The sequence below is a fragment of the Pituophis catenifer genome, unplaced genomic scaffold, assembly GCF_029215685.1.
Source record: "Pituophis catenifer annectens isolate HBS135680 unplaced genomic scaffold, rPitCat1.0.hap2 SCAF_6, whole genome shotgun sequence".
NCBI classification, from domain to species: domain Eukaryota; kingdom Metazoa; phylum Chordata; class Lepidosauria; order Squamata; family Colubridae; genus Pituophis; species Pituophis catenifer.
The window spans coordinates 42,455,426-42,476,928 of NW_027256886.1; the positions used below are offsets into that span (position 1 = coordinate 42,455,426).

The 21,503-nt window shown below is 37.7% G+C and overlaps 2 protein-coding genes across 2 annotated transcripts; one reads left to right on the forward strand and one right to left on the reverse strand.

Annotated features, from left to right (window-relative positions):
• The first annotated feature begins 4,326 nt into the window (after window positions 1–4,326).
• On the forward strand, window positions 4,327–8,320 carry MORN4 (MORN repeat containing 4). The gene is made up of 4 exons (XM_070945984.1): window positions 4,327–4,393; window positions 7,322–7,436; window positions 7,843–7,952; window positions 8,172–8,320. Exons 1-4 carry the CDS (start codon window positions 4,327–4,329, stop codon window positions 8,318–8,320), a joined length of 441 nt encoding a protein of 146 aa, XP_070802085.1.
• Window positions 8,321–12,766: 4,446 nt separating this feature from the next.
• On the reverse strand, window positions 12,767–20,670 carry HOGA1 (4-hydroxy-2-oxoglutarate aldolase 1). The gene is made up of 7 exons (XM_070945765.1): window positions 20,424–20,670; window positions 18,409–18,537; window positions 18,132–18,259; window positions 16,658–16,792; window positions 14,820–14,916; window positions 14,448–14,581; window positions 12,767–13,393 (listed from the first exon to the last, which is right to left on the reverse strand). The coding sequence occupies exons 1-7, from the start codon at window positions 20,668–20,670 to the stop codon at window positions 13,244–13,246; spliced, it is 1,020 nt and encodes a 339-aa protein (XP_070801866.1). The 3' UTR covers window positions 12,767–13,243.
• Window positions 20,671–21,503: the final 833 nt, after the last annotated feature.

Sequence of the window (21,503 nt, forward strand, 5' to 3'; positions counted from 1 at the left end):
TAAGGATGCTGGGTTCGGTCGCGGAGCTGTCAAAAGAGACTTTGCAGTGAGCAGTTTTGATTCCACTACTGAGGGATGCTGCCTGGGGGTAAGTGATGACTCAGGACTGTTAACATTGCCTGAAAGATTGTGGTTTAGGAAAAACTAAAACAGAGGAGTATAGTAGTATACTATAGGAGTATCTTTGATTGCTGGCTTTTTGTTCATTGAATCAGATTCTGCTGATGTGTATGGAAATGTCCCCAGAAATTGGGAAACTGCTACCCGCATGGTTTGCTGCTGAGCAACTGCAGTTGCTCTGCTCCGTTAAACAGCTGTAATTATTTCCAGGGAAGCAGCAGTCATTGTACTGTAAGATCCCTGAAAGGACAAGCAGGTCTCTGATTCTTTCTGTCTAGCCCTTTAGCCAGCTTTAATCATTCATTACAATTTTTTTTCTTCAGAGGAAAGCAAATGTGTTTTTTCACAGCAGCAAGTTTTTAAAAATGTGATTCTGACTGGCATTTGAGAAAAGACTGACACAATGTATTTTGCTCCTTTGTACTAGCCTTATCCAACCTAGCATATTCCAGATATATTGAATGTTCAGTCTTACTTTCTTCAGCCAGCATAGATACACTGACTGGATGAATATGGAAGTTGTCATCCAACACATCTGGAGAAAATCAAGTTATGGAACATTCCTTTATACTTTCTCCTGTGAGATGGATTGGTTTGTGTACAGTATTGTGTAGCTTGAATCTGAGATTAGTTTTGAAATCTTGGTTCACTTTGCAGTTATTATGCTGCTAGTTTTCCCATTTAATATAATAAGTAAGCACTCCTATTTTTATAATCTTGGCTTTATTAGCTATGGACAAAAAAGGATATATTTTTTTCTAAATTGACCCCTACAAATCAAAAAGAAATTTAAAATGAATTGGATATGTTATCAAGAAAATAGAACATAACATCTTTTGTGGTTGCTCATTGTACATGTGATTATTGCTCTGGAACCCCTTGGTTTTACACTTGGAATTACTGTCTTTGTGTACTATAAACCAGTATGAGAAATGATGTCCATATTTAACAGCTTATCCAGTGGTGTATGAGAATGACTCTAACAGAGGATTCAGGATAAGTGTATAGCACTAGTATGCTGAATAGATAATCCACTAATAGGAGACGTTTGAGGAATATGGCCACCGCCGAGACTGAGAAGTGAGCATTTTTCCCATATACTGTTACTGCTTACCAATCATTTGTGACTTGTTCTTCCTCAAAGGATTACAGCCAGAACATATAGAGTAAAGCAACAGAAATGTAGGCAGAATATTAGTGCATTTCCCTGTACTGGATAGATGAATACCTGAAAAATATAATTATCTTTGTAGTTGATGTATCTCCGAACATTGCCCCTGAAGAATTAACAATAAAGACAACTTGGGCATGCAGGATGAAATAAAGCATAAGTAGTAATAGCTTTTTTAAATATGTAAATCTAACTATTGTCACTTCAGAAAACATTAATGTTTTTTGTAATGTTTAATGTTCCAGCAGTCTTTGGCTTTTCTTTTCTCTCCAGAAGCAATCACATAGCCATTCATTTCTTACAAAGGAAAGGATGGTTCTCATCATGCCAACCTTAAGTAATTCCTATAGCAGCAACAATTATCAGTAAGGAATCAGTTTCCTTATGTCCACTTTTTCTTTCCTAGTCTTTAGTGACTTTCAGCATTTAATACATAGGAATATAACAGATGGAACAATACCCAACTCAGGCTATTGAAGCTGTGATGGACAAAGCAACTCAGAACTACAGAAGCCTTGTGAAGTCAGAGAAGCTGATAGAATTTCAGAGACATGAGACTGTTAGAATCTATTCCACAGTTGATACAATTCAATAAACCATGTAAATGTTCCAACTGTTTGAAAGAAAGGCAATAACTCTAACACTTCACTGCTATTAGTATTCAATTCAAATTACTTCCATCTGATTACCTGCTGTGGAAGGGTGGTCTGCATCTTTGAATTGATCCAGCTGCACTCTTTTTTTGATAGAGACCACCCAGGTTGTGTCCACAGTTATTCCAGATAAATTGCAGTCATGAATGTTTCATAAGTGGAGCCCTTTTGCTCAAGCTACATTTAAATCTAGTCCAATGAAATAAAACTAATAAATTGTAAGATATAAGACTTAAATTTGTTGTGTAAGGATTGGATATGCTTTCTAGTGAAAGTACGAAGTTGCTCTATATACAACTGGCATTGGGAAATACCTGTAGAATGAAAGTCAGTCTGTGATGTGAGAATTCTACTACTATATCAATACCATTTGAGGGAGGATCCTATAAAAGTAGCCTATCACAATCTATGTTTAAGAGGTTTATTCTTATATGTTTAGGATATAGGGGAATGGTTGAACTGGAAGTGATCTAGTTCAATACTGCATTGAAGTTCATATGAATAAAATTGCAGAATATTAATGGAAACAGTGGTTTTCATTCATTATGACAAACTCTGAAATGCAATGGGTGGCATTGTCCATTCATATTCTTTTAATTTAAGGTATCATGGTATATTATACCATATCATGGTATAGCACATAAGTGATGCTTGAGCAGATTCCGCAGGATTGTCTGGGGCACTACACACCCTCTTCATGACCTGTTTTCCTTGTTACCTTCTGGGAGGAGGCTTCATGGTGTACAAAGCAAAACATCTACATTCAATAATAATTTTGTTCCATATAGCATCAACCTCCTGAACTCTCAGGTTTTCCGCTACATATTCAAAATGGACAGTGATTAATATATATGTATGGTGTAATGTATATGTGTGGTGCAGGTATATATTTATCTATGTATATAGCATGTGTATATTTGTGTTATATATGTGTTTGGGTAGATATACACTTTCTCTTGAGGGCAGGCAACAGAATTTCATTTTTAATGTGGCCGGTGTGCTCGCAGTAAAAAAAAAATAATAATAAAGTTATGTGTGCAGAAAAGGGGAGGTAAGGAAAGACGGGATTAAAATTTACTTTTATCACTCTGAGGGGAACTGTCTGATTTGAGGCCACTATCTGCAGTATGCTACTATTAGTATTTTAGAAGTAATTCTCACATCATAAATCACTATATTGTTTTAGAACAGGGCTGTCAAACTCCCAACCCATGGCCAGATGTGTCACCCTCTGGCCACGGCCATGTCCAGTTTAGTGAAGGGGGGGAAAGTCCCAATATGCCACGTGATGACGCCGTGACGACATGAGTTTGACACCCCTGTTTTAAAAGCTCTTAAGTGACATCAATATGAAAATACAAAGATTGCCTGGCGTTTTGTTAATGTTTCAAAGAGAATTTTCATATGCCATTTTAAGGAATATACATTAGAATAAGCTGAACCGTAGGGTGATATCTGACTAGCTGGAATCTGGACAGCAGCACTCTCCAGTGCTATATTTTGTTTCAACCCTAAATACATTATTTTAGTATTTCACTAACCCATTCTTATTTTGTCAGAAGAACATTTGAAAGTAATGAGCCAGTCATCAAAACAATGTGTCCGTTAGATGTATCCATATAACATATGCTGTCAATTTGGTCATTAAAATTCTTAGTCTTCAATACCATAAAAATATTAATAGTATTAATACACAGTTAGCTAATAATTTAATGAGAAAATACATAGCTCTTTCTTGGTTTGGGATTAAATTACTTCCTATATTGTCCTTAGGCTAATTAGGCATTCCAAGCCATGAATGTACTAACTACATAATTGCAATACTTTCTAAAATATATTGTGATATTTGCTAATATCATGCATGAAATGAATATTATGATTTTGTGATGTCTGTGTAGCACCAGAAATTGTGTTTAGCTTACTATTAAGCTCACACATGGTGTGCAGATGATATTTCGTATGAAACCTAATAAAATATGGTTGCTCTGATTTTCGTGATATAGTTAGATTACTTTGGACAATGGATTTACAAGAGGCCCTTTTATATGGTAATTACTTGCTTATTTCAAAATAGGGCAAGCTAAGTCTGCTGTAGTAAGAAACAATGTGCCCCACCCTTTCTCTTGACAATACCCATTGTCTACCTTTTCCATTCGTAGTGCCACAGTTTTGTAAATGTAAACTCCATTCCCTCCTAGCACTGATGAAGTTACCTAGTTTGGTAATAAAACATCTACAAGAAAACTATGAAGCCCAGAGAGCACCGAGGATCCCACAGCTTTGTAAATGTTTCTTCTCCCCTTTCATTCTTGTCTTATGCTGCTTTCATTTTCCTGAACTTTCTGTTGCAGCTGCTATCCTGTCTTCCTGAAAGTTAGTATCATGACCTTGACTAAGGGCTCATTCACTTACTCCAGTGGAGAGGAATACTGTGGGGAATGGAAGGAAGGTAAGTGAATTTTTCATAGGTGCAGTACCATCAGTTTTACTTGTACGACCCTACTTGGGAAAGATACATACTATTTTTATTACTATGGAGAATTAAGCCAGGGGATTTTTTCTATTGTCATTATGAAATAGAATAAATTGTTTTGAAATTGGTTAAATCAGGAACTCTATTAAGATGAAGTTATGAAAATGACCATAGAACAAGTAAAGAGTCAGTGTAAAAGAAGGGGAACACTCTCAATATTTGTCTCAACAGAGCAAAAAGAAAGAGCTTATTATTTATTTTAAACATATATTAGATGCACAAGTATATAGGAAAGGTACTTCAAATCTGTACATATCTGTAAACAGAAAATTGGATTGAAAACAAAGCAATTGGAACCGACAATTACAATGCTAATAGTCATCCAATAAATAGTATTTATACTACTTCTTTTCTCAGAAACAAGAAATATGTACCTTGTGTTCATACTGCATTTCTAAAATTGGAGAATTATGCTATACTTAAAAACAATTGCTAGGATAGTTATAGCTGATGAAAGGAATCCATGCTCTTGCCAGGATACCCCTGATTTCTTTCATAAAAGGAGCTTGCAATAATAAGGAACTACAGATGACTAGAAATGTTTAATCCCATTTAACAAAGAAGATGCTTGCATAGCTTTTAGAAAAGGATGGCTATAAACTCTTTATTTCAACTTTGCAGTAGCTTCTACAAGAAGCTATGTTGACTATTGCAAAGAATGGCTCTATTAGGATAAGCAACAAAGAACATAAGCTTCATCCTGGTGAGAGAAGAGGTTCTAAATCTAGTTTTGCAAATAGGTTTTCTTTGAAAAGATGTCTAAGAGTAATATGGTCTCTGCCCTCCTCACCCAGATACCTTTATTAGGAGATGGAGATGACCCCCTTCATGATCCCATACAGTTTACTATTGGTTACTAATGATGGGCCGGAGTACATCAATGTACTTAATAGGATCATGTGGGATTTGCAAATCATACAATATGTAAATCTAGGCAGCAATAGGATTATTGTTTTGAGTTAAACTAATGTTCTCCAGTCACTTGTGTTATCTGACAAGAAATAGGACAGTTAATAAAGGTTAGCCTTTTCCTACTGCCAGCACAGAAACAAAATCCTAGAATGGCTCTTCAAAAGTGGAGCAACTTTAGGAATTATGATTTGGTGTAACTTTTACTCTCACCTTATGACTATATGAAGAGTAAAGCCTGGAAAGAAAGGACTGAGGTAAATAAACCTATTCAGTGTTGTCCACATTGGTAATGACCAACTATATAGTTCTCTGTTGCACTTTTATTTTATGTATGCGATATCTATTATTCGTTATGTCCAATGTATAGAGCTACTGGCATACCTTCTCCCATCTAGCACTGATCACTGCTCTCCACACTTATTTTGGGACATCTGTCTCTGGTGGGGGGGGGGCGAGGAACTAAATACTGAAACGTCCAGTACTTTGAGAGGTACAATAGTTTATGCACATTGCTATCTTTGATAATTGGTGCTCTAAAGCACCCGTTCACTCATTCCTATGTATGTTGTTGTTGTTAGTTGCAAATTCATGTCCAAACCATCGCAACCCCATGGACAATGTTCCTCCAGGCCTTCCTGTCCTCTACCACCCTTTGGAGTCCATTTAAGTTCATGCCTACTGTTTCAGTAATTCCAGCCAGCCACCTCATTCTGTGTCGTCCCATTCTTCTTTTGCCCTCAATCTTTCCCAGCATTAGGCTCTTCTCCAGTGAGTCCTTCCTTCTCATTAGGTGGCCAAAGTATTTAAGTTTCATCTTCAGGATCTGGCCTTTTAAAGAGCAGTCAGGGTTGATCTCTTCTAGGACTGACCGGTTTGATCGCCTTGCAGTCCAAGGGACTCGCAGGAGTCTTCTCCATCACCATAGTTCATTCCTATGTATATGCATCTACAATAGACACACCAAAAATGTGAAGGACAAACAACAGCTGGTCACTAAACTTTTTCACCTCTTTTTCAGTACATCGGTGATATGCTGGACTTTTTTCTTCTTTTTTTTTTGCTTTTAAGTTTACTGCAGAAGTGATGAAAGCAATTGGGGAAAGCGTTTCTTTCATTTTTAAAAACTCAATTGTAATTCACAAGAGTTCTGCCAGTTACTCTTTCTACTCCAAATGACAGAAAGGAAGGTGTTTTCTCCCCACCATCTGCCCTGAAAAAGTACATCAGATAGAAAGATTATTATTATTATTTATTAATAAATAATTCATTATTTATGTATTATTTATCAAATTTCATTTTATTTCTAGCTTACCAAATTATAAGAGTCAACTGAGTGTTTTATGTGACATACCAAAGATCTATCAATGAAAATCACATGCTCTCAAAGACCTACCTCGAGAAAAGAAAGCAATTAATGCTTGTTTTTATACCAGTCGGGACCATAGTAACCAGAATACCTGGCCAACATCATTATCAAATCTGAAAAATGGATTGAAAACTGGACAGCAATTTCTTAAGTCCACTTCATTTCCAGCCAGTTTCAACATAGGGCCCAGCTGGAAAAAAATTGTTCTTTACAGATATACATTTGAATCAGTATTGTATATGAGAGCCTTTTATGGTAGTAACAGCGGCTACGCAGTCAAATCTAGAAAACTAATCCTGTTCCTTGAGATCCACCTACATATCTTTTTTAAAAGAGTGCTGTGAACCTGGGCATGATATAATGCATGGAATAATGCAGCCCACACATTTTATAAATAATGATTGGTAAAAGGAACAAACAAGAGGTTCTTTCCATTCTTGATTTGCCTACCAGATTATCTGGCATGGACTCTTGTTATTGTTTCTTTTCATTTTGAAACTAATATAAAGTAAGATGTCATTACAGTGATTGATAGAAAAGTAATGCTGCTCATTTTCTTCTATTAGGACGTCGACATGGTATTGGACAATTGACTTTTGCTGATGGCAGCATTTACATAGGACATTTTGAAAATGGTCTCTTCAATGGATATGGAGTGCTCAATTTTGCAGACGGTTCCAGGTGAGTACTGGATTATGAGTTCAGTAGCACTATGCTAGCTAGTTCAAAGAGAGGATCCGCATGTATGATCTGAGTCATTTTCAGAAAATAAGAATAAATATGTAGTACATATTGCCCATGGTATGATAAAGAATTTTATAGAGTGACTGTGTTGCTTCTTTTTGCGTGCATGAATTTTCTTTTAATACAAGTGTGCAACAAAAATATCCCATATTTGTTGTCATATACTTTTTCAGTGTAGATCATTGGTAGGCTGTAGAATGACCATTGAACGTTTTAAGATATTCCATTAATACTTCTATGGCCCTTTTCCTTTCATTTAGTACTGATGTTTTAAGAACTTTATTATAGTGATTGCAAAAGAAATAGCAGTGTCCAATCAGACACACTCCTGTTATTGTTGCAGATATGAAGGGGAATTTGTGCAGGGAAAATTCAACGGTGTTGGAGTCTTCACACGCTATGACAACATGATCTTCGAGGGAGAATTCAAGGGTGGACGGGTTGATGGTTTTGGTGAGTGATAAGGATACGTCCTGTGGGTGTAACTAAGCAGCAAAGCTAATAATCTTGGATTAAATCTATTTAGGGAACTCTGATGCAACATGGAACAGGGCATAAGTGAGAGTTCGTTCAAAAATACCATCCTCTGAGATATATGCAGTCATATTTCACAGCACTGCATGCACAAATCAACTTTCCTACTGAACAATGATGCTCTATTTTCTCCCACAGGACTTTTGACTTTTCCTGATGGCTCTCATGGGATACCCCGTAATGAAGGCTTTTTTGAAAACAACAAACTCTTGCGACGGGAAAAGTGCCAGACAGTGGTCCAACGTGCACAGAGTGCCTCCAAGATGGCACACAGCTTGACAGCATAAGGGGTATAAATTTTACCATAACACAGGGCTTTCTTATGACTGGCAGCCTAACCCAGAGGTTGGTAAGAGTGTGGAGTACAAGATTCACAGAGGCAAATACCATCTCTAGGATGCAAACTATTATAACTGAACCCTGCTTGCCTTTATCATTTCCTTAAGCAGCTTGGCCCCTATAATGTGAACTGGTGCCAAAACTCAGCTATGAAGCCTATGTCTCCTGTCAGTATCACATCCAAGAACATAGCAATTCCTTTGTCAAAAGCATTCTCCATTAGACAGATTGCTAATTTTATAACCCCACAACTGAGTTGGGCACAATGGGTATCCCAATTACTGGGGCTCGTTAATATACAATCCATCTTTCTTGCCACAAACCTAACACAGCTGGAATGTTGTCGTTATATGATCAGTTGAGTTGGTTTCCAGTGGTCAAAGGAGGATTAACGAACTTGCATTTAGCTTACTTTTCTATCTTCTTATATGTCCCTAAACCTCTAATTGATTCCTCACTGCTCAGTCTTCCTTTCTTTATAAAAATTAAATGAATAAATATAGATGAATAAATACAAAAAGCAAAGAATTAACATATTGAGTGGCATTAAGAATTCTAGACTTTCTGAATGTGACTTTTAACAATTTTGCAGATCAGCATAATAAGAATGTCTGAGTTCTGCTACACTTTATGCTTTAGGCTCCAGAATAGATCCAGGATCTCTTTCCACTCGTTATTCTAGCCTTGTGTTTTACACAATTTGCTAAGGCCGTTTTCACTGTGAGCTTCTTGTGTGACAGACAGCATTTCACAATTATCCCTTCCTTACATGAGATGCAGGTCACTTAACTAAGGGCCATAGTAGGAAGAGATTCACTAAGCTCCAGAGATGTTACATGGTTTTCATCTACCATAGTGCCATATACATACAGTTGTATCGTTTTACAAATGTTAAAAAGGGAATATCATTACTTTTTAAAGCCTTGCCTCTGCTAGGCATAGGACAAGGCAAAGTTTTGCAAATTCCTTCCTACTTCAAAACTGGAAGTTCTTTGCACACAAATACTCCTAGTCTCCACCCACACTTCCCTCTTTTGGCTTCTGAAATTTTACCACACATTCCATTAATGTTTCAAGCCTGACTTTGCTGCCTTAATGGCTAGACATTTGCTTTAAAATAAAAATGAATCTCAGGATGCTGATCACTAGTCAAATATATTATAATATCATAGAATAATGGCATGCATAGCCCTATGTGTATCCAAAATAAGCAACAGCATCTTTTATACAATGCTGTAAAGCTAAAGAGACAGCTGTTCCCAGATATTGCCATACTGTATATCTTTATAGAACAGTGTTTCTCTATCTTGGCAACTTTACGATATGTGGACTTCAACTCCCAGAAGTTGTCAGAAAGGTGCCAAGGTTGAGAAATACCATTGTAGAAAATGCATTACATAACACTGGAACCTAGCACAACAGCTTATAATAACTTATAAATGTGGAGATTGCAGGGCATTCTTAATATACAGTATAGTACAGATAGATGGGCAATGATATGGAAGGGTTAACTGGTTCCTTGCTAGAGATGCAGGCTAAATGAAAATACCAGGCTGGTGGAATAGAAGTTAAATTTTTTAGAGTTGATAGCAAATCCCTCAGTGGGGTAACAATTGAGTTAAAATGGGTCAATAAAGAATAACTTTATTATCTGTCAACCATTTTATGTTTCTGTGCACTAAAATTAAACATGGGATTGTTTAAAACAGGGGGGTGTTCTTAAGTCAAGCATTGACCCACGTAATGTGTGTTCCTAAGTGCCATGCTGGAGCCCTTGTAACCAGCCTATCTCCACACTGAATGTCTGTGTGTCAATGCTACCCTCGTGCCTTTGTGTCTTTGCCCATCTAAGGGCCTTGGCCAAATAAAGAGTTGCTGAAGCTCAACTTTGGTGTATTATTTTTCTCCAGTACTGAGGCAAGTGGATTAACCTTATTCAATTATGCAGATCCAGAATGGATCTTGTGTTTATTCTGGCCTAATATACAGTAGTGCCAAGCATCTGAATTTTGATCACATGACTATGGGGATGCTGCAATGGTCATAAATGTGAAAAATGATCTTGTCACTTTTTTCAGTGCTGTTGTAACTTTGAACAGACACTAAACATACTGTTGTAAATTGAGGACTACCTGTATGTAGGTTTTGATAATTTTCTTTAAACCAATGTATTTTGTTACATACAGTAAAATATATTTTATTCATTTGTTTAATTGGGTTCTTTATCTAGTTTTAGAACTCATGGGGCGAGATCATATAGAAAATGTAAAAGGGTTCACAAACTTTTCAGCATTACTATACAGGCTCCACTCACTATTTCCATCACTCACTCATTCATTCCTTGAAAGATTCAATGGGAACTAATCTGAAAAGCTTCCCCACCATTGCAATGAGAATATCTGTTTAGGCTGAATATAAAAACAGGACAAATCATTATCTAACCACTGCAATGTTGGAATATAAACTTTGCTGTTTTTTTAAAAAAAGACAATATTTTGCATATGTAGGTAATGATAGACATTTATATACTACTATAACTCTTATTTTTGATTGTAATGTTCAATTGGATGAAATGGTACATTATAGGGCAACAATTTTTGAATCAAGATACCTCAGATGGGCTAACTTATAGAATGTGTACAAAATCTGGAACCCATGACTCCCATGGATTGAAATTTGGGGAAGTTGTGGCAACTGGTGCAGTCATGTGATCATTAATACTCCCTGCCAGCTTCCTACAAAAAAAAAAAAGCCAATAAGAAAGCCCACAGGAAGATGGAAGTTGCTTCTGCTCCCACTGCTTTTTTCCTCCTGTGGTCATTCAGTTCAGTTTAATAAGAAACATATCTGAAACATTGACCCAAACATTGATGGGTTGTCTAGTTATTTTAAAAGGTGTACTTCCAACATCTTTAATGGACCATCTTTGAATATATGAATTTGCTTTAAATGGTAGGTTCAAACAACACTTAGACAAGATGCCATTTTGTTTGCTTGTGCCTGAGCAAATGTCTGAATTCAGCTGCTGTAATTTATCCAATTAAGATTAAATCATAGCTTAGCAGAATGTGTTGAATGCAGCCAATGAGTTATAGATAATGATAAGCTACTCCAATATTTTCCGATGTTATTCTATTCCTTTCCGTTTTTCCTTTGTTCCTTTGACCTACAACTCTCAAAACTGCTCCCTTGAGCAACCTTCATCTGATGCTGGTCTTTGTATTTGTAACTACCTACAATGCTGGCAAAATGTTAAGTCCTTTACTTTTTTCATGTCTATGTTTTTTAAAGAAAATTTTGACACAATTAGTTAGCTTCCACTAACTGGTTCAACTAAACTTAAGTACCTGTAAGGAAGCAATGCATTTTCTTATTTACAACTTCAATTTCTCCCCCAACTATTTCCACTTAAAGAAGAGATTTTTCATAACAATTTTGTTTCCATGCGTGCTGCTGGAATTGTATAAAATATTTTATGAAACAGCTTGATTAAATCTGATGCTCCAGTCTCACTAATCTGCAGTCATATAGTTATTGGGGTTGGGGCCAGTGGTGGACTGCTTCCAGTTTGGACTGGTTCTAGCAAACAGGTAGTTCTGACCATCAGCTGGCCCTGCCCATCTGTCCCCGCCCTATCCTATCCTATATTTCTTTCTTTCTGGCTCAGCTGATTTGCGCGGCACAACTGATTTCCATGCCTCCGCTGTTCTACTGACCGGGGCTGCTTTAGAAGATAAGCAGCTGAGCTTCAAATTGCTGTATTTTGAATGCTGCGTACATGTTAAGTGTGCAAGCACACAAAGCACGCACTCACAGAACTGGTTGTTAAACCAGTTGCAGCCCACCACTGGTTGGGGCTGTGAGTATAAAGGCACAATTATCCACTTCTAGTCATTTTGGATCTGGGTGTACTGCAAGAAGTTGTGCCATCAATTAGCCTTAGTGTGTATATGCTTTAGCTAAAAATATAGTCATCAGAAAAACTATTGAACGATTCTCCATTTCTTTTTCCAAATATAATGCACCATTATTAGACAGCAGAAAAAGGACAATAATAGAAGCATAATTATCTTGAAGGATGTATTTATATACCATACTATAACACTTCTGCCCTTGAGGACTATGAGCAAGACTCAGACCTATGCAGCAATGTTATGAAATATTTTTTAAAAAACGCTTATATTTTACTGATCTAGCTTTAGTGAATACTATAAATATATACTGTAGATAGCAGTTAGGGATAGATTGTAATGGAGAAAATTTATGTAGTCACTAAAAATCAAAAATGACCTGATGGCACATTCACTAATTGCACATTCTTATACCATCTCAAGAATGTTCAATTTTTCAGTGAATCACACAACTATTCAACAAACTCAATTTACTGTGCATGAGGTAGCAGTGCAAATGGTATTTTGACCTAGTAAATCATAAAAATGAATGAAATGTCATCTTTTACACAGGACATTAAAATTACGCACATCTGATTTCCAAACCCAGAGAATTAGCCTTTCACCATTCTATGATTCCAGAACTAGTCAGGGTATAGGAAAATGCGGAAAAGAATAGAAGATAGATAAGACCATATCCTAGACATAGGTGTGCTATGTAGAATCGAGAAATTTTAAGTGGCAAAGGAATGTTGGCCTTCTAATCAATCATGAGATGCAGATACAGCATTTTCTCATCTAAAGCTCCATTCTGAAGATTTTACTCCATTGTTTTGTTGCTATAGCAATGCTCCAATAAGTACATTATGAGTTGAATGAGCTGCATGCGTTTAAGTAAATTGCAAGACATGTGAGCCTTTCCCAATTAGATAGTAATTGGCTGCAGCAAGATTCCAGGCATTGCTAGAACTCCTCTGTCTTTCAGAGCCAGCCATTGGAGGTGAAATTATGGCGTAGTTCCATTAATTGTATCTCAGTTAATGGGAGCAAAGGGGCACGGCAAAAGCCTCCTTTATAGCCAAACCACTCCATCGCCTGCTTGAGACCTGGGACTCCAAATTTCCGGGTGACCTGTTGGAACACAAACAATATAAAATTCTAAAGGCTAATATCAGACTAATATTGCAGAATAACTGTTTACAAATTTCTTTTCATGCAAGCACCACTTTGATAACAGAAAGTGGCACAGATTGAAGACGTGTACTATCTAAGGATTGGTAATGACAATTATTTCTCTGCAATTTTTCCTAAACCTAAGTAAGGAATTCATATCTGTATCATTTCAGCATTTTGAGTCAATATAGTCTCCTTGAAACTATGTAGATTATTATTTTTGGGGGAAATGTTTATTTTTTTACTTACAGTAGGTAACATAAGATCTGGAGTTAATATAAATCTACTACTAATTCAGGCCAATGGTTTAAATTTACATTTTCCTCTATGTTAACTGACAGATGCAAGGTTGATTCCCAATGTTTCTGTCCAATATCTTTTAACAAGAGATATCACAAATTTATTTTAATACCTTAGACACAGCCAGAATATTTTAGCACTGAACTATGAAAAACAGAAAGACTAGGAAAATTAGTAAAGGTTCATTAAAATTAAAATAGCCAGGATTTTAAATTAAAAGTCCTGGCTATTTTTTTTAATATTGTGCCTAAAATTAATCTGAAAGTAGTATTTCAAAATTCGTAATTGTAATAATTTGGAGGGGCGGAGAGAGACTCATTTTGGAAACACACCATGTCAATGAAACACAGGCTTTTCAAATGTTGTGATCTTTTCTTCTAAATGTGTGGTGGTGTTTTTTAAAAAAAAGCATAATAGAAATTTTAAATGTGGTAAATTCGAATTATTGGAATGAAAGCAGGAGATCAGTAGACAATGATTTAGCAGAATTGCTTTATCATTGTATGTGACAGTATGGGGCACGCAGCCTCCAGTTCAAAGTAGGTTACTTTGACAAGTGGATAGGATTGGACATCAGGCTGATTCCTGGCTGCGAGAATGCCACAAAAATATTGGGTTTTTAAAATTATTCTAACCTTCTTTCCCAAAACTTGCCAACAAGGATAGTTCCACTTTTGAATGTTTACATTCCCCCAGATTTAAGGGCTCTTACTGCAATATTTGGCTCAATCAATCGGTGCTGTAGTTCACGGGCTTCATTCCAGTTTCCACCACGGCAAAGATCATCAAGCTGACAGACAGGACTGCCTAGTACATTGGCAAGGGCACAGACTCCTCCTGTAGCACCTACAGCAGAGCTCAGAGTCAACAGAAATAGCTTATAAACTATTCATCTTCCCATATATACTTCATCCACCCCAACAGCCTTTCTTGCATATTCTAGAGCATACTAACTTAATAACTGCTTCTTAGCAATCGGGTACATTATCATAAAACTATTAAATATTTTTAAAAATATTACAATAGCTGCTTTCCTATTCTGTATTACTTCCCCATATCTTGAAACATTTATCCTACAACCTACCTACAATATAGCTGGCTAGCAAAAAACCAGCTGATCCTGCCAGTACCTGGAAGTCTTCATTCTGTGTCTTGTGGACAAGCAGCCCCAGGCGTGTAATCTGGTAAAAGATAGATTGGTTTGATATAGCAGGAGATAGCACTAATCACCGAAATGCCAAAATGTGCCATTAGCAAAAACACAGGGCGCTCATGATGATACTGCACTCATAAGTACACATGCCAAGGAAGTCATAAATACAAGGCACCTTAATGAACATTTTAAAATTGTCTGTTCATGTCACTTGTTTTTGCTAAAGAAACCTTTTACAATGTGGATCTCTCCAGATGTTTTGTCCTAAAAAATCCCAGCAGCTCCAGTCTGCATATCCAAAATGGTAATGGGAATTAGAGGCAAAACATCTGGAGAAGGCTACTCTAAGAAGGTTTGTTATCTTTTTAAAGTTTCCTATTTTTCCACTTTGTATTATTTATTATTCATTTCATTTCATTTCATTTCATTTCATTTCATTTCATTTCATTTCATTTCATTTCATTATTTTATTTTATTTTATTTTATTTTATTTTATTTTATTTTATTTTATTTTATTTTATTTTATTTTATTTTATTTTATTTTATTTTTTTATTTTATTTTATTTTATTTTATTTTATTTATTTTATTTGTATACCACCCTTCTCCTGCTGGACTCAGGGCGGTGCACAGCCAAAATAAAAAACATCCCAATACAAAATTTAAAATTTGTTAAAAGAATTACACAACTTTGGCCCAAAATTTAAAACATCCCAACTAAAACCCATAGACAATTAAAAATCGAACATCTCAAAAGGGGGGGGGGTTACGCCAGCCCTGCTTGGTGGAAAAGAAAAGTTTTTAGGGCACGGCGAAAAGCCTGGAGATCTGGTATCATGCGTATCTCCGGGGGCAAATCGTTCCAGAGGGCAGGTGCTGCCACAGAGAAGGCCCTCCCCCTGGGGGTCGCCAGCCGAGACTGCCTGGCTGATGGCATCCTGAGGAGTCTCTCTCTGTGGGAGCGTACTGGCCGATGGGAGGCTATCGGTGGCAGAAGGCGGTCCCGCAAATACCCAGGCCTATGCCATGGAGCGCTTTAAAGGTGGTAACCAACATCTTGAAGTGCATCCGGAAGACCACCGGAAGCCAATACAGCTCACGCAGGAGAGGCGTCACATGGGAGCACCCCCTTGCTCCCATAATCCCCCGCGCGGCCGCATTCTGCACCAGTTGGAGCCTCCGGGTGCTCCTCAAGGGGAGCCCCATGTAGAGAGCATTGCAGTAGTCCAGGCGGGAAGTGACGAGTGCCTGAGTGACTGTGCGTAAGGAGTCCCGATTTTTACAAATCAGCCTGGGGATTACCATGTTTATTCTTACCCGTAAGTAAAATAAACTTTGTCTGTTATCACCCAGTGAGCTTTTTGGTGAAACAGAGATCTGAACTTGAATCTTCACAATCTAGATATGGTATAGTGCCCTCTATAAAACAGTAATGTGAACTTTAACAAAGTACCTGCTTTGTTGTTCTACTCTTAGTTTAATGTTCAAGTGATAATCAAATATATGGGAAACTGCCATCTGGCTGTGCTAAAAATGTTTTTAAAGTATTTTCTTCGAGAATTTAAACATTAATTCTTCATAGGAGGAAAGAACAATTCACAGATCTTCAGGTCTCTTAAGAGAAAATGTGTACAACAGCTTTCATTCCTTAACATCAAAAGATGCCCAACATGTAAATTCTCATAACACTAAGAAGTATTGCTTCTTGGTGAAGAAGAATCCCCTAAGGGGATCACATTAGAGCACCACCTGGTTGTCATATTTCACTCACATTGCCATCACTGTCCTTGATCCCCACTATGTTAGGATGTTGTGCGAGGCTGACCACTGCCTCATTGGGCAGTTCCAAGCCTGTGTTGGCTGGAACACTGTACAGTATCACAGGGATTGGAGATGCATCAGCAACCTGGGAACATAAAGTAGTAAAGCATGTGGGCATACAGGGAAACAATCTACCAGTGAACTACAACCTGCTTTTTCAATATCAATCTTCAGCAAGGTCCCCTCACCTATGTCTAGGCAATACAAGGCAATCTCCAATTATTGCAGAGCCAGGATGGTTCTTTTCAAAGACAAGGTTACCATCCTAAAGTCTTTAGTTGGTATGCTAAGGGCTGTATTTAAACAGTTGGCAGGGCCAAAATAAAAGCTACATTGAATTTAATTGACTAAATATAATTAAATTAAATTAACTAATTAATAGTATTTATCTCAGCTGTCAAAATAAACACTATACTTTGATGCCAACTTCTGGAGGATGTCTGAGGCTTTCAGAGAAACATACATTCTTGGGGTCACAAATTATGTACCTATGCTGCATGGATATTGCAATTGCATCTGTCTTGAATTTTATTCAGCTTATTATTGCACTTTAGTATTTAGAATCTGGACAACTGAACTGTAACATGCATTTCCTCAGTAGAATGTGGATAATCAGAATATAATATTTTGGTGAATTGTGATACATCCATTCTTTCACCACAGCACACTTCAGAATTGTAGTCCTTCTATGGCAATTAGCATGGCTTCAAGAATACCTTGTGATCCACCAATTGTTTAACTCAGCCTGTTCTAAAATGGCATCTTTCAAATATGTTGGAATTATAGTTCCCAGTATTCCCAGCCAACATGGCCAAATCTTATATGCAGCAATTCCAACAAATGTGGAGGACACAGATATAGAAAGGCTTTTTCAACTACTTGTGAAATTCTGTGTCTTGAGAATGAATAATGAGAAGTTAATCACAACTCTATAATGAAAAAGAATGGAGGATGCAAATTCCCATTATTCACTTTCTGTTCAATTCTCAGTCTTCAAGTAAAAGAATTCAAGACAAAGTACTTCTATCTGTAATCAGCCACTAAATAATGTAAGAAATTTCACCTGAATTAAGTTTTTTAAATAGCTGAATTTCTATTGTGTTTGAATTCTAAAACACCTTGAAGTTCAAACAACATGTTGGAATGTTGTTTGAACTTCATTTATTTATTTATTTATTTATTTATTAAATTTATTAAATCATAAGGAAGGAATACATAACCTTTCCATCACTGTTCCTAGCATCGTCTTACCACACCTTCAAAAACTTTATTTAGTACCAATCATCTGATCTGGTTTATATACAATACTAAGCCATAATGTCAGCTTTACTTTTTTGGCTCAAGGTGTAATGTGATACCTTTGAGACCACTTCAGTCATCTCTAATAAATATAAACCAGAGAATATCGTGACCCACTTCTTTACCTGGGTGTAATGATGGATCAAGGCAGCACTGGTCATGCTTCCACGGAAGTAGCAAGGAGTCACCACAAGAGCAGCATCAGCACCCTTGTCAGCCATTTGTTTTGTTTTCTCAATGGTGCAGTGAGTTGCTAAGGGAAGAAATATAGGTGACTCAAAGGACAGCTCTTGAGATACTAGGAGCTTCTTGAGGGCCAAATAAGGCACCAGATATAGAATCCTTATATAAGGTATGGTCAGCTAGAGGCCAACTCCTCTAGTCTACCTTTTTATTGCTCACATTCACATCCTGACCCAACCAGCAGAAGCTTTTCCTTAGGCACAGCTTGGTTCACCCGCATCACTATTTCCAGGCATTCCTCCTGTGTCAAATAGGGAGCTTCCCCATTGGAACCATGTACTACAAAACCTAGAGAAATAAGAAGATAACACTGAGTAGCTATTTATGTTTCCATCAAGCAAAATATCCCACTACTATGGTTTTATTTTAAGTATGCATACAGGTAGTCCTCGACCTACAGCCATTCGTTTAGTGACCATTTGAAGTTACATCATTACTGAAAAAAATGATTTATGGCCATTTTTCATCCTTACAACCGTTGCAGCATCTCCACGGTTTTGTGATCAAAATTCAGACGCTTGGCAACTGGCATGCATTTATGACAGTTGCAATATCCTGGGGTCATATGATCACCTTTTGTGACCTTCTGACAAGGACAGTCAATGGAGAAGCTAGATTCACTTAACAACTGCAATCACTCACAACAACTGTGGCAAGAAAGGTCATAAAGTAGGGCAAAGCTCACTTAACTGTCTTGCTTAACAGCAGAAATTTTGGGCTCAATTGTGCTTGTAAGTCGAGGATTACTATATTTTTAAACTAAAATTCTCCAAAGCAACATACTGTCATTAATGAATCAAATAATTAACATTATGGAACTATAAGATGAATAAACAATAGAGAAAGCCCCACAGAAGAAGATGTGGCAAGCCTGAAGGCCCAAATGTAAAAGATGGTTTACAACTTGATTGTGCAGAAATGGATAGATTGGCATTGAAAATTAAACAGAAAGAGGATGTAGAATATTATCAAACATAGAATTTATTTTACCAATGGTTGGAAAAAAGGGGTGGAGATTAAGAATGTAATTTGTATTGTTAAGCAAATTAAATGCCCAGACAACACGATGTTTATTAAGCACTAAGAAATGTATTGAATAGAAAATCAATAAAATAAAAATAAAAAAAGAAGCACACAAGCTGTTATTGATATAATATGGTCATCTGCTAGTTAATGTTAGTAGAACATTACCCAGGGATAGGAAAAATTTGCTATCCAGTGCATGTTCCTCCGTTTTCCATTTACAGTAGGCTAGGTCCAAAGTCTGGGTGGGCAACTATGCTTGTCCTTGAAGACAAAATAATTTGGCTGTGCTTCTCCTTTCTATACTTTTGAAAGCACTAATAACGTAAGAAGAGTTAGTTTCTTTTTTACCTAATCTTTCTTAAAGTAATAACACTAGAAAAAGTGGAGCAAAAGGAGAAGGGTAAGGATGAGATGGTTAATAATGTCATCGATGAAATGACCATGAATTTGGATAAACTCCAAGAGGCAGTGGAAGACATTAGACCCTTGGAGTCCATGGTGTTGCGAAGAGTTGGACACAATTTAGCAACTGAACAACAACAAAAAATTCTGGATAATATTCAGCCATAACGGGTGTATGCCTTCCTGTTACAATTTACTGGTGGCACTTTCTCCACAGTGAAACATGTTGGTTTCTTGCCCAAAACTGAACATTTTCCATGCCAGAAATGTGCTTTTAACAGATGTCTGTCCAGATGGCCTGAGTTCACTATTTATGAACAAGTTAATATATCATGCTTTACTAAACTAGAATTTGAATTTACTGAATAAACCATAACTAGTTGGGCTCATAACCACAATGTCTCAGGTCACACAACCTTTTATATACAGTGAGTGACCCAGAGGCTTAATGTGGTAGTAAACTCTGTTCATAGACACATCATTAGCTGTACAAAAAGGAAAAGAAATGCAAGGTGGTTGGTTGCTTTTAGACAGGCAAAAGCAAGCATACTGGAAACTCTACGACTTTTTCTCCTCTTTCCGCAGGATTCATAGAACACATTCAGCCACAAAAGCTAGATAAGTAACGAATTCCACAGAACTTGGCCAAGTAAAGTAAGGCAGAGTGGCACCCAAGCCAGGATCGCCCCAGGTGGCTCTCGCCTCCCCCCCGCGTCTCCTTCTCCCCTCAAGAGTCCAAACATTACCTCGGAAGGGAATTTCGGCGTAGAGGCGCAGATTCTCCTGCAACCAGGCGTAATCTACACGGCCTTGAGACGTGAAAGGGGTGACGAGGGGCGGATAGATACCCCGCAGGTCTAGGCGGCGAGCAGGTGCCGCTGCAGCCAAGAACCTTCGGAGAACACCTCCCGCAGCCACCCGCGCGGGGCTCGCGCAAGGGGTCCGCGGCCAAAAGGGGCACAGAAAGCGCGGGGCTAGGGTCGCCCTGGCCATCCCGCTGTTGCCTGCTGCGAATGCTCTGCCGCTCCGGCCCCCGGATCCCTTGAAGAAGGCGGGGGAAAAGGTCCCCCGAACCGCCCGCGGGGCGGGAAGTCAGACCACACCAGCTCAGAGACAGCTGGCTGAACTCCCTTTAGGACAGAGTTCTCCAACCTTGGCAACTTTAAGACTTGTGGACTTCAACTCCCAGAATTCCTCAGCCAGCTTTGCTGCCTGAGGAATTCTGGGAGTTGAAGTCTACAAGTCTTAAAGTTGCCAGGGTTGGAGACCCCTGCTTTAGGAGACCTGAAAGCAGAAAGCAAGCGCTGCTTTTCCTTCCCTTCGTTTCTTTTACAACTTTCAGGCTGGGCCTGTTCCTATACGAAAGTAGGCCAAACTCCCTCTGAGTCTAGGCTTTCCTTATCTATTTATGAATTTATAAACCGCTTCACTTGGTGCTATTCTAAGCGGTGTTCAAAAGGAAGTCTTTAAGGGTTGACTTTGCTACAATCCATGAACAAGAAAGGCGGTTGTGGAGAAGAGGAAGAAGAGGGGAAAGCCAGAGGTTAGGGTGAAAAACAAAACAAGAAAGAGCCTTTCTTGAGAGGTCACCACCACCAGCATAAAAGACCTTGGCAGGCAAAAAGACAGAGCAAAATGGCAATTGCGCTATATAATGATATGGGTTATTTGATTTTGCTTAGCTAAATTGGCTTAGACAAATGTGGCTTATTCAATAATCCATAGTTAAGCAAAGAGGTTGCTGGGAGAATGGGTTTATTTGCTTTGATATAAATTAGGCTTTTATGGCCTTTTCTCACTACAAAGTAGAAACATCTGCCCATCCC

Excerpts from the sequence above, each read along its gene's own strand:
- MORN4 (XM_070945984.1), top strand. The coding sequence starts at position 4,327 with ATGACCTTGACTAAGGGCTCATTCACTTACTCCAGTGGAGAGGAATAC. Across the intron at positions 4,394-7,321 it reads CTGTGGGGAATGGAAGGAAG|GACGTCGACATGGTATTGGA; the intron begins GTAAGTGAATTT and ends TTCTTCTATTAG. Across the intron at positions 7,437-7,842 it reads AATTTTGCAGACGGTTCCAG|ATATGAAGGGGAATTTGTGC; the intron begins GTGAGTACTGGA and ends TTATTGTTGCAG.
- HOGA1 (XM_070945765.1), bottom strand. The coding sequence starts at position 20,670 with ATGGCCAGGGCGACCCTAGCCCCGCGCTTTCTGTGCCCCTTTTGGCCG. Across the intron at positions 18,260-18,408 it reads GGTTGGGTCAGGATGTGAAT|CAACTCACTGCACCATTGAG; the intron begins GTGAGCAATAAA and ends TTCTTCCCTTAG. Across the intron at positions 14,582-14,819 it reads GCTAGCCAGCTATATTGTAG|GTGCTACAGGAGGAGTCTGT; the intron begins GTAGGTTGTAGG and ends GCTCTGCTGTAG.